The 12,805-nt window shown below is 45.5% G+C and overlaps 1 protein-coding gene across 1 annotated transcript in view; it reads left to right on the top strand.

The window, feature by feature from the left end:
* The window catches only part of LOC127928990 (unconventional myosin-XV-like), a 48,617-nt gene extending 38,200 nt beyond the window's left edge, over positions 1-10,417 (top strand). The window contains exons 15-18 of the mRNA XM_052516639.1: positions 2,070-2,203; positions 3,209-3,355; positions 4,721-5,008; positions 7,387-10,417. Of these exons, the coding sequence (XP_052372599.1) occupies positions 2,070-2,203; positions 3,209-3,355; positions 4,721-4,822 (383 nt within the window). The 3' untranslated portion in view covers positions 4,823-5,008; positions 7,387-10,417. The remainder of the gene's footprint in view (positions 1-2,069; positions 2,204-3,208; positions 3,356-4,720; positions 5,009-7,386) is intronic.
* The last annotated feature ends 2,388 nt before the right edge of the window (positions 10,418-12,805 follow it).

Below are 12,805 nucleotides of genomic sequence, written 5' to 3'. Positions count from 1 at the left end.
TGTGTGTCTCTGTGTGTCTCTCTGTGTCTCTGTGTGTCTCTCTGTGTGTCTCTGTGTGTCTCTGTGTGTCTCTCTGTGTGTCTGTGTGTGTGTCTCTGTGTGTCTCTGTGTGTCTCTGTGTGTCTGTGTGTCTCTGTGTGTCTCTGTGTGTCTCTGTGTGTGTCTGTGTGTCTCTGTGTGTCTCTGTGTGTCTCTGTGTGTCTGTGTGTCTCTGTGTGTCTCTCTGTGTGTCTCTGTGTGTCTCTGTGTGTCTCTCTGTGTGTCTCTGTGTGTCTCTCTGTGTGTCTGTGTCTCTCTGTGTGTCTCTGTGTGTGTCTGTGTGTCTCTGTGTGTCTCTGTGTGTCTCTGTGTGTCTGTGTGTCTCTGTGTGTCTCTGTGTGTCTCTGTGTGTCTCTGTGTGTCTGTGTCTCTCTGTGTGTCTCTGTGTGTCTCTGTGTGTCTCTGTGTCTCTGTGTGTCTCTGTGTGTCTCTGTGTGTCTCTGTGTCTCTGTGTCTCTGTGTGTCTCTGTGTGTCTCTGTGTGTCTCTGTGTGTCTGTGTGTGTCTCTGTGTCTCTCTGTGTGTCTCTGTGTGTCTCTGTGTGTGTCTATGTGTCTCTGTGTGTCTCTCTGTGTCTCTGTGTGTCTCTGTGTGTCTCTGTGTGTCTCTGTGTGTCTCTGTGTGTCTGTGTGTCTCTGTGTCTCTCTGTGTGTCTCTCTGTGTGTCTGTGTGTCTCTCTGTGTGTCTCTGTGTGTCTCTGTGTGTCTGTGTGTCTCTGTGTGTCTCTCTGTGTGTCTGTGTGTCTCTCTGTGTGTCTCTGTGTGTCTCTGTGTCTCTGTGTGTCTCTGTGTGTCTCTGTGTGTCTCTGTGTGTCTCTGTGTGTCTCTGTGTGTCTCTCTGTGTGTCTCTCTGTGTGTCTCTCTGTGTCTCTGTGTGTCTCTCTGTGTGTCTCTGTGTGTCTCTGTGTGTCTCTCTGTGTGTCTGTGTGTCTCTCTGTGTGTCTCTGTGTGTCTCTGTGTGTCTCTGTGTGTCTCTGTGTGTCTGTGTGTCTCTGTGTGTCTCTGTGTGTGTCTGTGTGTCTCTGTGTGTCTCTGTGTGTCTCTGTGTCTCTGTGTGTCTCTGTGTGTCTGTGTGTCTCTGTGTGTCTCTCTGTGTCTCTGTGTGTCTCTCTGTGTGTCTCTGTGTGTCTCTGTGTGTCTCTGTGTGTCTGTGTGTCTGTGTGTCTCTGTGTGTGTCTGTGTGTCTCTGTGTGTCTCTGTGTGTCTCTGTGTGTCTCTGTGTGTCTCTCTGTGTCTCTGTGTGTCTCTCTGTGTGTCTCTGTGTGTCTCTGTGTGTCTCTCTGTGTGTCTGTGTGTGTCTCTGTGTGTCTCTGTGTGTCTCTGTGTGTCTGTGTGTCTCTGTGTGTCTCTGTGTGTGTCTGTGTGTCTCTGTGTGTCTCTGTGTGTCTCTGTGTCTCTGTGTGTCTCTGTGTCTCTCTGTGTGTCTCTGTGTGTCTCTCTGTGTCTCTGTGTGTCTCTGTGTGTCTCTGTGTGTCTCTGTGTGTCTGTGTGTCTCTCTGTGTGTCTCTGTGTGTGTCTGTGTGTCTCTGTGTGTCTCTGTGTGTCTCTGTGTGTCTGTGTGTCTCTGTGTGTCTCTGTGTGTCTCTGTGTGTCTCTGTGTGTCTCTGTGTGTCTCTGTGTCTCTCTGTGTGTCTCTGTGTGTCTCTGTGTGTCTCTGTGTCTCTGTGTCTCTGTGTGTCTCTGTGTGTCTCTGTGTGTCTCTGTGTCTCTGTGTCTCTGTGTGTCTCTGTGTGTCTCTGTGTGTCTCTGTGTGTCTGTGTGTGTCTCTGTGTCTCTCTGTGTGTCTCTGTGTGTCTCTGTGTGTGTCTATGTGTCTCTGTGTGTCTCTGTGTGTCTCTCTGTGTCTCTGTGTGTCTCTGTGTGTCTCTGTGTGTCTCTGTGTGTCTCTGTGTGTCTCTATGTGTCTCTATGTGTCTCTGTGTCTCTGTGTGTCTCTGTGTGTCTCTATGTGTCTCTCTGTGTCTCTGTGTCTCTGTGTCTCTCTGTGTCTCTGTGTGTCTCTGTGTGTCTCTGTGTGTCTCTGTGTGTCCAGGTCTGGTCAGTGCGTTCCCGATGTTTGGTTCCTCCTTCTTCTACATCCAGTCCAGCAGCAACATCTCCATCCTGGCTCCCTGTGTGTTGGCTGTCAACCAGAACGGACTGCACTTCCTACACAAGGACTCACATGTACGACTAGAGCTTCTGTCTCTGTTTTTAAACACTTCTACGTTCACGCTACCATGACTACAGAGGCATAAATATCATGCCCCCTCAAAATGCTAACCTCCCCTGTTATTGTAATGGTAAGAGGTTAGCATTTTATATCATACCCCCAAGACATGCTAACCTCTTACCATTACAATAACAGGGGAGGTTAGCATTCTGTTATTGTAATGGTGAGAGGTTAGCATGTCTCGAGGGTATGATATAAAATGCTAACCTACCCTGTTACTGTAATGGTGAGAGGTTAGCATGTCTTGGAGGTATGATATAAAATGCTAACCTCCCCTGTTATTGTAATGGTGAGAGGTTAGCATGTCTTGGAGGTATGATATAAATTCTAACATCCCCTGTTACCTCTTTCTCCCTCCCTGCTCCCTCCCTCCCTCCCCCTCCCTCCCTCCCTGCTCCCTCCCTCCCTGCTCCCTCCCTCCTTCTCTCCCTCCCTCCCGCCCTCCCTCCCGCCCTCCTGTAAAAAATATTATTCCAGCTTTTATGTTTCTCTCTCAGGACTCTGTCTCCCAGTTTACCGCCCAGCCATACACTAACAGTGTGTGTGTGTGTGTTTCTCTCTCAGGACTCTGTCTCCCAGCTTACCGCCCAGCCATACACTAACAGTGTGTGTGTGTGTTTCTCTCTCAGGACTCTGTCTCCCAGTTTACCACCCAGCCATACACTAACAGTGTGTGTGTGTGTGTTTCTCTCTCAGGACTCTGTCTCCCAGTTTACCGCCCAGCCATACACTAACAGTGTGTGTGTGTGTGTTTCTCTCTCAGGACTCTGTCTCCCAGCTTACCACCCAGCCATACACTAACAGTGTGTGTGTGTGTGTTTCTCTCTCAGGACTCTGTCTCCCAGCTTACCACCCAGCCATACACTAACAGTGTGTGTGTGTGTGTGTGTTTCTCTCTCAGGACTCTGTCTCCCAGTTTACCGCCCAGCCATACACTAACAGTGTGTGTTTCTCTGTAGGAGGCCACGGCGTGTTACCCTCTAAATGAGATCCAGTCCACCAGAACCCAGAGACCAACAGGAGGCTCCAGCTCCTCCTATCCCTACGTAGACATTCTGCTGGGAGACCTGCTGACACAGCGAATCACACAGCTGCAGCTGGAACAGGTCTGTGTTGTCTGTGTTGGAACAATGTGTTGTCTGTGTTGTAACAATGTGTTGTCTGTGTTGTAACAATGTGTTGTCTGTGTTGTAACAATGTGTTGTCTGTGTTGGAACAATGTGTTGTCTGTGTTGTCTGTGTTGTAACAATGTGTTGTCTGTGTTGTAACGATGTGTTGTCTGTGTTGGAACAATGTGTTGTCTGTGTTGTCTGTGTTGTAACAATGTGTTGTCTGTGTTGTCTGTGTTGTAACAATGTGTTGTCTGTGTTGTAACAATGTGTTGTCTGTGTTGTAACAATGTGTTGTCTGTGTTGTAACAATGTGTTGTCTGTGTTGAAACAATGTGTTGTCTGTGTGTCTGTGTTGTAACAATGTGTTGTAACAATGTGTTGTCTGTGTTGTAACAATGTGTTGTCTGTGTTGTAACAATGTGTTGTCTGTGTTGTAACAATGTGTTGTCTGTGTTGTAACGATGTGTTGTCTGTGTTGAAACAATGTGTTGTCTGTGTTGTAACAATGTGTTGTCTGTGTTGAAACAATGTGTTGTCTGTGTTGTAACGATGTGTTGTCTGTGTTGAAACAATGTGTTGTCTGTGTTGTAACAATGTGTTGTCTGTGTTGTAACAATGTGTTGTCTGTGTTGTAACGATGTGTTGTCTGTGTTGTAACAATGTTGTGTCTGTGTTGTAACAATGTGTTGTCTGTGTTGTAACGATGTGTTGTCTGTGTTGTAACAATGTGTTGTCTGTGTTGTAACAATGTGTTGTCTGTGTTGAAACAATGTGTTGTCTGTGTTGTAACGATGTGTTGTCTGTGTTGAAACAATGTGTTGTCTGTGTTGTAACGATGTGTTGTCTGTGTTGAAACAATGTGTTGTCTGTGTTGTAACAATGTGTTGTCTGTGTTGTAACAATGTGTTGTCTGTGTTGTAACAATGTGTTGTCTGTGTTGTAACGATGTGTTGTCTGTGTTGTAACAATGTTGTGTCTGTGTTGTAACAATGTGTTGTCTGTGTTGTAACGATGTGTTGTCTGTGTTGTAACAATGTGTTGTCTGTGTTGTAACAATGTGTTGTCTGTGTTGGAACAATGTGTTGTCTGTTGTAACAATGTGTTGAAACAATGTGTTGTCTGTGTTGTCTGTGTTGTAACAATGTGTTGTCTGTGTTGTAACAATGTGTTGTCTGTGTTGTAACAATGTGTTGTCTGTGTTGTAACAATGTGTTGTCTGTGTTGAAACAATGTGTTGTCTGTGTTGTAACAATGTGTTGTCTGTGTTGAAACAATGTGTTGTCTGTGTTGTAACGATGTGTTGTCTGTGTTGTAACAATGCCGTGTTTGTGTTGAAACAATGTCGTGTCTGTGTCCAGGGTCTGGAGCTGTGTCGGGTCATTGCCATGCACATGGAAAACATGCTGTCTCTCCGGGAGAAGAGACTCACCCTGCCACCGAGTGAGATCACTCTGTTATAACACTGTCTGTCTGTCTGTCTGTCAGTCAGCTACTCAGTCAGTCAGTCAGTCAACCAGCTACTCAGTCAGTCAACCAGCTACTCAGTCAGTCAGTCCGGGAGAAGAGACGTTAGAAGGTGGTAGATGGTGGTAGATGGTGGTAGTTAGTGGTAGATGGTGGTAGTTAGTGGTAGATGGTGGTAGTTAGTGGTAGATGGTGGTAGTTAGTGGTAGAAGGTGGTAGATGGTGATAGATAGGGTAGTTAGTAGTAGATGAGGGTAGTTAGTAGTAGATGGTGGTAGTTAGTGGTAGATGGTGGTAGATGGTGGTAGATGGTGGTAGTTAGTGGTAGAAGGTGGTAGATGGTGGTAGTTAGTGGAAGAGGGTGGTAGTTAGTGGTAGATGGTGGTAGTTAGTGGTAGATGGTGGTAGTTAGTGGTAGATGGTGGTAGTTAGTGGTATATGGTGGTAGTTAGTAGTAGATGGTGGTAGTTAGTGGTAGAAGGTGGTAGATGGTGGTAGATGGTGGTAGATGGTGGTAGTTGGTGATAGATGGGGTAGTTAGTAGTAGATGGTGGTAGTTAGTGGTAGATGGTGGTAGTTAGTGGTAGATGGTGGTAGTTAGTAGTAGATGGTGGTAGTTAGGGGTAGATAGTGGTAGATGGTGTTAGATAGTGGTAGATAGTGGTAGATGGTGGTAGTTAGTGGTAGTTAGTGGTCGATGGTGGTAGTTAGTGGTAGATGGTGGTAGTTGGTGGTAGATTATGGTAGTTAGTGGTAGATGGTGGTAGAAGGTGGTAGATGGTGGTAGTTAGTGGTAGATGATGGTAGTTAGTGGTAGATGGTGGTAGAAGGTGGTAGATGGTGGTAGTTAGTGGTAGATGGTGGTAGTTAGTGGTAGGTGGTGGTAGTTGGTGATAGATAGGGTAGTTAGTGGTAGATGGTGGTAGTTAGTAGTAGATGGTGGTAGATGGTGATAGTTGGTGGTAGATGTTGATAGTTGGTGGTAGATGTTGATAGTTGGTGGTAGAAGGTGGTAGATGGTGGTAGTTAGTGGTAGATGGTGGTAGTTAGTGGTAGGTGGTGGTAGTTGGTGATAGATAGGGTAGTTAGTGGTAGATGGTGGTAGTTAGTAGTAGATGGTGGTAGATGGTGGTAGTTAGTGGTAGATGGTGGTAGTTAGTGGTAGATAGTGGTAGATGGTGGTAGATAGTGGTAGATGGGGTAGTTAGTGGTAGATAGTGGTAGATGGTGTTAGATAGTGGTAGATGGTGTTAGAAGGTGTCACTCTGGATAAGAGCGTCTGCTAAATGACTTAAATGTAAATGTAAATGGTGATAGTTAGTGGTAGATAGTGGTAGATGGTGTTAGATAGTGGTAGATGGTGATAATTAGTGGTAGATAGTGGTAGATGGTGATAGTTAGTGGTAGATGGTAGATGGTGTTAGAAGGTCTTAGATGGTGGTAGTTGATGGTAGATGCTGGTAGTTAGTGGTAGATGGTGGTAGTTAGTGGTAGATGGTGGTAGTTAGTGGTATATGGTGATAGTTAGTGGTAGTTGGTGGTAGTTAGTGGTAGATGGTGATAGTGGTAGTTAGTAGTAGATGGTGATAGTTAGTGGTAGATGCTGGTAGTTAGTGGTAGTTAGTGGTAGATGGTGGTAGTTAGTGGTAGATGGTGGTAGTTAGTGGTAGATGGTGATAGTTAGTGGTAGTTGGTGGTAGTTAGTGGTAGATGCTGGTAGTTAGTGGTAGATGGTGGTAGTTAGTGGTAGATGGTGGTAGTTAGTGGTAGATGGTGATAGTTAGTGGTAGTTGGTGGTAGTTAGTGGTAGATGGTGGTAGATGGTGATAGTTAGTGGTAGTTGGTGGTAGTTAGTGGTAGATGGTGGTAGTTAGTGGTAGATGGTGATAGTTAGTGGTAGTTGGTGGTAGTTAGTGGTAGATGCTGGTAGTTAGTGGTAGATGGTGGTAGTTAGTGGTAGATGGTGGTAGTTAGTGGTAGATGGTGATAGTTAGTGGTAGTTGGTGGTAGTTAGTGGTAGTTAGTGGTAGATGGTGATAGTTAGTGGTAGTTGGTGGTAGTTAGTGGTAGATGGTGGTAGATGGTGATAGTTAGTGGTAGTTGGTGGTAGTTAGTGGTAGATGCTGGTAGTTAGTGGTAGATGGTGGTAGTTAGTGGTAGATGGTGGTAGTTAGTGGTAGATGGTGATAGTTAGTGGTAGTTGGTGGTAGTTAGTGGTAGATGGTGGTAGATGGTGGTAGATGGTGATAGTTAGTGGTAGTTGGTGGTAGTTAGTGGTAGATGCTGGTAGTTAGTGGTAGATGGTGGTAGTTAGTAGTAGATGGTGGTAGTTAGTAGTAGATGGTGGTAGTTAGTGGTAGATGGTGATATTTAGTGGTAGATGCTGGTAGTTAGTGGTAGTTAGTGGTATATGGTGGTAGTTAGTGGTAGATGGTGATAGTTAGTGGTAGTTGGTGGTAGTTAGTGGTAGATGCTGGTAGTTAGTGGTAGATGGTGGTAGTTAGTAGTAGATGGTGGTAGTTAGTGGTAGATGCTGGTAGTTAGTGGTAGTTGGTGGTAGATGGTGGTAGTTAGTGATAGTTGGTGGTAGTTAGTGGTAGATAGTGGTAGATGGTGATAGTTAGTGGTAGTTGGTGATAGTTAGTGGTAGATGGTGATAGTTAATGGTAGATGGTGATAGTTAATGGTAGATGGTGGTACTTAGTGGTAGTTGGTGATAGTTAGTGGTAGATGGTGGTATATGGTGGTAGTTGGTGGTAGATGGTGGTAGTTAGTAGTAGATGGAGGTAGATGGTGATAGTTAGTGGTAGATGGTGATAGTTGATGGTGGTAGTTGGTGGTAGTTGGTGGTAGTTAGTGGTAGTTGGTGGTAGTTAGTGGTAGTTAGTGGTAGATGGTGATAGTTAGTGGTAGTTGGTGGTAGATAGTGGTAGATAGTGGTAGATGCTGGTAGTTAGTAGTAGATGGTGGTAGTTAGTGGTAGATGCTGGTAGTTAGTTGTAGATGGTGATAGTTAGTGGTAGATGGTGATAGTTAATGGTAGATGGTGATAGTTAATGGTAGATGGTTGTACTTAGTGGTAGTTGGTGATAGTTAGTGGTAGTTGGTGGTAGATGGTGGTAGTTAGTAGTAGATGGAGGTAGATGGTGATAGTTAGTGGTAGATGGTGATAGTTAATGGTAGATGGTGGTAGTTAGTGGTAGTTGGTGGTAGATGGTGGTAGTTGGTTGTAGTTAGTGGTAGTTGGTGATAGTTGGTGGTAGATGGTGGTAGATGGTGATAGTTAGTGGTAGTTTGTGGTAGATGGTGATAGTTGGTGGTAGATGGTGATAGTTGGTGGTAGATGGTGATAGTTAGTGGTAGTTTGTGGTAGATGGTGGTAGTTGGTGGTAGATGGTGGTAGTTAGTGGTAGTTGGTGTTAGATGGTGGTGGTGGTAGTTAGTGGTAGATGGTGGTAGTTAGTGGTAGTTGGTGGTAGTTAGTGGTAGATGGTGGTAGTTAGTGGTAGTTGGTGGTAGATGGTGATAGTTGGTGGTAGATGTTGATAGTTGGTGGTAGATGGTGATAGTTGGTGGTAGATGTTGGTAGTTAGTGGTAGATGGTGGTAGATGTTGGTAGTTAGTGGTAGTTGGTGGTAGATGTTGATAGTTGGTGGTAGATGGTGATAGTTAGTGGTAGATGCTGGTAGTTAGTGGTAGATGGTGATAGTTAGTGGTAGATGGTGATAGTTAATGGTAGATGGTGGTACTTAGTGGTAGATGCTGGTAGTTAGTGGTAGATGGTGATAGTTAGTGGTAGATGGTGATAGTTAATGGTAGATGGTGGTAGTTAGTGGTAGTTGGTGGTAGTTAGTGGTAGTTGGTGGTAGATGGTGGTAGTTGGTGGTAGTTCGTGGTAGTTGGTGGTAGATGGTGGTAGATGGTGATAGTTGGTGGTAGATGGTGATAGTTAGTGGTAGTTTGTGGTAGATGGTGATAGTTGGTGGTAGATGGTGATAGTTAGTGGTAGTTGGTGGTAGTTAGTGGTAGATGGTGGTAGTTGGTGGTAGATGGTGGTAGTTAGTGGTAGTTGGTGGTAGATAGTGGTAGATGGTGATAGTTAGTGGTAGATGGTGGTAAATGGTGGTAGTTGGTGGTAGTTCGTGGTAGTTGGTGGTAGTTGGTGGTAGATGGTGGTAGATGGTGATAGTTGGTGGTAGATGGTGATAGTTAGTGGTAGTTTGTGGTAGATGGTGATAGTTGGTGGTAGATGGTGGTAGTTAGTGGTAGTTGGTGGTAGTTAGTGGTAGATGGTGGTAGTTGGTGGTAGATGGTGGTAGTTAGTGGTAGTTGGTTGTAGATAGTGGTAGATGGTGATAGTTAGTGGTAGATGGTAGTAGATGGTAGTAGATGGTAGTAGATGGTGGTAGTTGGTGGTAGATGGTGGTAGTTAGTGGTAGTTTGTGGTAGATGGTGATAGTTAGTGGTAGTTGGTGGTAGTTAGTGGTAGATGGTGATAGTTGGTGGTAGTTGATGATAGTTGGTGGTAGAAGGTGGTAGTTAGTGGTAGATGGTGATAGTTAGTGGTAGATGGTGGTAGATGGTGATAGTTGGTGGTAGATGGTGATAGTTGGTGGTAGATGGTGATAGTTAGTGGTAGATGGTGGTAGATGATGATAGATGGTGGTAGATGGTGATAGTTGGTGGTAGATGTGGTAGTTAGTGGTAGATGGTGATAGTTGGTGGTAGATGTTGGTAGTTAGTGGTAGTTAGTGGTAGATGGTGGTAGTTAGTAGGAGATGGTGATAGTTGGTGGTAGATGGTGATAGTTAGTGGTAGATGGTGGTAGATGGTGATAGTTGGTGGTAGATGGTGGTAGTTTGTGGTAGTTGATGATAGTTGGTGGTAGAAGGTGGTAGTTAGTGGTAGATGGTGATAGTTAGTGGTAGATGGTGATAGTTGTTGGTAGTTAGTGATAGTTGGTGGTAGATGGTGATAGTTAGTGGTAGTTGGTGGTAGATGATGATAGTTAGTGGTACATGGTTGTAGATTGATCGTTCTGTCTCTACACCACACTGTCACAAGGGGGAGGAATAACTCTGATCTATCGGTAGTCTAAACTGTGGCACAGATTGACCATCTTTTCCTAAATCAATGGAGGTGTTTTCAGTCTGATAGTCTCTCTTCTCTGGCAATAAAGTCCTGCATCAGGCAACAACACATTAGCTGGCAGTGGTTCTGGAGTTAAGAGAGAACTTACACTTGACATGTGGACTTTTTCCAAAAGAAGGCACGGTGGGCTGTTGGTTTCTGTCCCTCTGAAAACCAGAAGAACCAGAAGAATAATTCTAAAAAAAAAACTGTCTTTATTTACCACATTGTGGAAGAGTATGAAGGGAGTTTCTGACACACGAAGTCCTCCTTTACTGAGGTGAAGAAGAGACGGGATGAAAGAGAGTCCGGCGAGGATTTGTCTTTAATAAAGAAATGTTTTGACTGTTTTGTCCAAGTTAATCTTCTCATATTGTGTTCTATTATCTGTGACACTGTGGTTGAAATGAAGAATGTAAACTAAATCAATCTAATTAAATCCTATTCATAATGAATAATCAGTGGCTGTGTTGCTTTTCATTTTCTTATTTATTTTATCTTGTACGAATTTATTTTATATTTATTAGAGGATACAAAACATACACATACAAACGGCAACTACATCACCCTGCCCAGACCCACCTGCTCACACATCACCCTGCCCAGACCCACCTGCTCACACATCACCCTGCCCAGACCCACCTGCTCACACATCACCCTGCCCAGACCCACCTGCTCACACATCACCCTGCCCAGACCCACCTGCTCACACATCACCCTGCCCAGACCCACCTGCTCACACATCACCCTGCCCAGACCCACCTGCTCACACATCACCCTGCCCAGACCCACCTGCTCACACATCACCCCTACCCAGACCCACCTGCTCACACATCACCCTACCCAGACCCACCTGCTCACACATCACCCTACCCAGACCCACCTGCTCACACATCACCCTGCCCAGACCCACCTGCTCACACATCACCCTGCCCAGACCCACCTGCTCACACATCACCCCGCCCAGACCCACCTGCTCACACCCCCATCTACAACGCCCACATCACCCCTACCCAGACCCACCTGCTCACACCCCCATCTCCAAAGGAGGCCGTAGTCTGGTTTCTAACCCAGAAGGTAATGGGTATCTGTAGGAGGAGGCCGTAGTCTGGTTTCTAACCCAGAAGGTAATGTGTATCTGTAGGAGGAGGCCGTTGTCTGGTTTCTAACCCAGAAGGTAATGGGTATCTGTAGGAGGAGGCCGTTGTCTGGTTTCTAACCCAGAAGGTAATGGGTATCTGTAGGAGGAGGCCGTTGTCTGGTTTCTAACCCAGAAGGTAATGGGTGTCTGTAGGAGGAAGGTATATAGTGGAGGGTCTACACCAGAAGGTAATGGGTATCTGTAGGAGGAGTCCGTAGTCTGGTTTCTAACCCAGAAGGTAATGGTTATAGGAGGAAGGTATATAGTGGAGGGTCTAACCCAGAAGGTAATGGGTATCTGTAGGAGGAGGCCGTAGTCTGGTTTCTAACCCAGAAGGTAATGGGTATCTGTAGGAGGAAGGTATATAGTGGAGGGTCTACACCAGAAGGTAATGGGTATCTGTAGGAGGAAGGTATATAGTGGAGGGTCTACACCAGAAGGTAATGGTTATAGGAGGAAGGTATTTAGTGGAGAGTCTACACCAGAAGGTAATGGGTATCTGTAGGAGGAAGGTATATAGTGGAGGGTCTACACCAGAAGGTAATGGGTATCTGTAGGAGGAAGGTATATAGTGGAGGGTCTACACCAGAAGGTAATGGTTATAGGAGGAAGGTATATAGTGGAGGGTCTACACCAGAAGGTAATGGGTATCTGTAGGAGTCCGTAGTCTGGTTTGTAACCCAGAAGGTAATGGGTATCTGTAGGAGGAGGCCGTAGTCTGGTTTCTAACCCAGAAGGTAATGGGTATCTGTAGGAGGAAGGTATATAGTGGAGGGTCTACACCAGAAGGTAATGGTTATAGGAGGAAGGTATATAGTGGAGGGTCTACACCAGAAGGTAATGGGTATCTGTAGGAGGAAGGTATATAGTGGAGGGTCTACACCAGAAGGTAATGGTTATAGGAGGAAGGTATATAATGGAGGGTATACACCAGAAGGTAATGGGTATCTGTAGGAGGAGGCCGTTGTCTGGTTTCTAACCCAGAAGGTAATGGGTGTCTGTAGGAGGAAGGTATATAGTGGAGGGTCTAACCCAGAAGGTAATGGGTATCTGTAGGAGGAGTCCGTAGTCTGGTTTCTAACACAGAAGGTAATGGTTATAGGAGGAAGGTATATAGTGGAGGGTCTACACCAGAAGGTAATGGGTATCTGTAGGAGGAGTCCGTTGTCTGGTTTCTAACCCAGAAGGTAATGGTTATAGGAGGAAGGTATATAGTGGAGGGTCTAACCCAGAAGGTAATGGGTATCTGTAGGAGGAGGCCGTAGTCTGGTTTCTAACCCAGAAGGTAATGGGTATCTGTAGGAGGAAGGTATATAGTGGAGGGTCTACTCCAGAAGGTAATGGTTATAGGAGGAAGGTATATAGTGGAGGGTCTAACCCAGAAGGTAATGGGTATCTTTAGGAGGAGGCCGTTGTCTGGTTTCTAACCCAGAAGGTAATGGGTATCTGTAGCAGGAGGCCGTAGTCTGGTTTCTAACCCAGAAGGTAATGGGTATCTGTAGGAGGAAGGTATATAGTGGAGGGTCTACACCAGAAGGTAATGGGTATCTGTAGGAGGAAGGTATATAGTGGAGGGTCTACACCAGAAGGTAATGGTTATAGGAGGAAGGTATATAGTGGAGGGTCTACACCAGAAGGTAATGGGTATCTGTAGGCGTCCGTAGTCTGGTTTGTAACCCAGAAGGTAATGGGTATCTGTAGGAGGAAG

This window comes from Oncorhynchus keta, unplaced genomic scaffold (genome assembly GCF_023373465.1).
Source record: "Oncorhynchus keta strain PuntledgeMale-10-30-2019 unplaced genomic scaffold, Oket_V2 Un_scaffold_5244_pilon_pilon, whole genome shotgun sequence".
Taxonomy (NCBI): domain Eukaryota; kingdom Metazoa; phylum Chordata; class Actinopteri; order Salmoniformes; family Salmonidae; genus Oncorhynchus; species Oncorhynchus keta.
The sequence above is the reverse complement of the archived record's forward strand: the minus strand, read 5'-3'. Positions and strand labels throughout refer to the sequence as shown.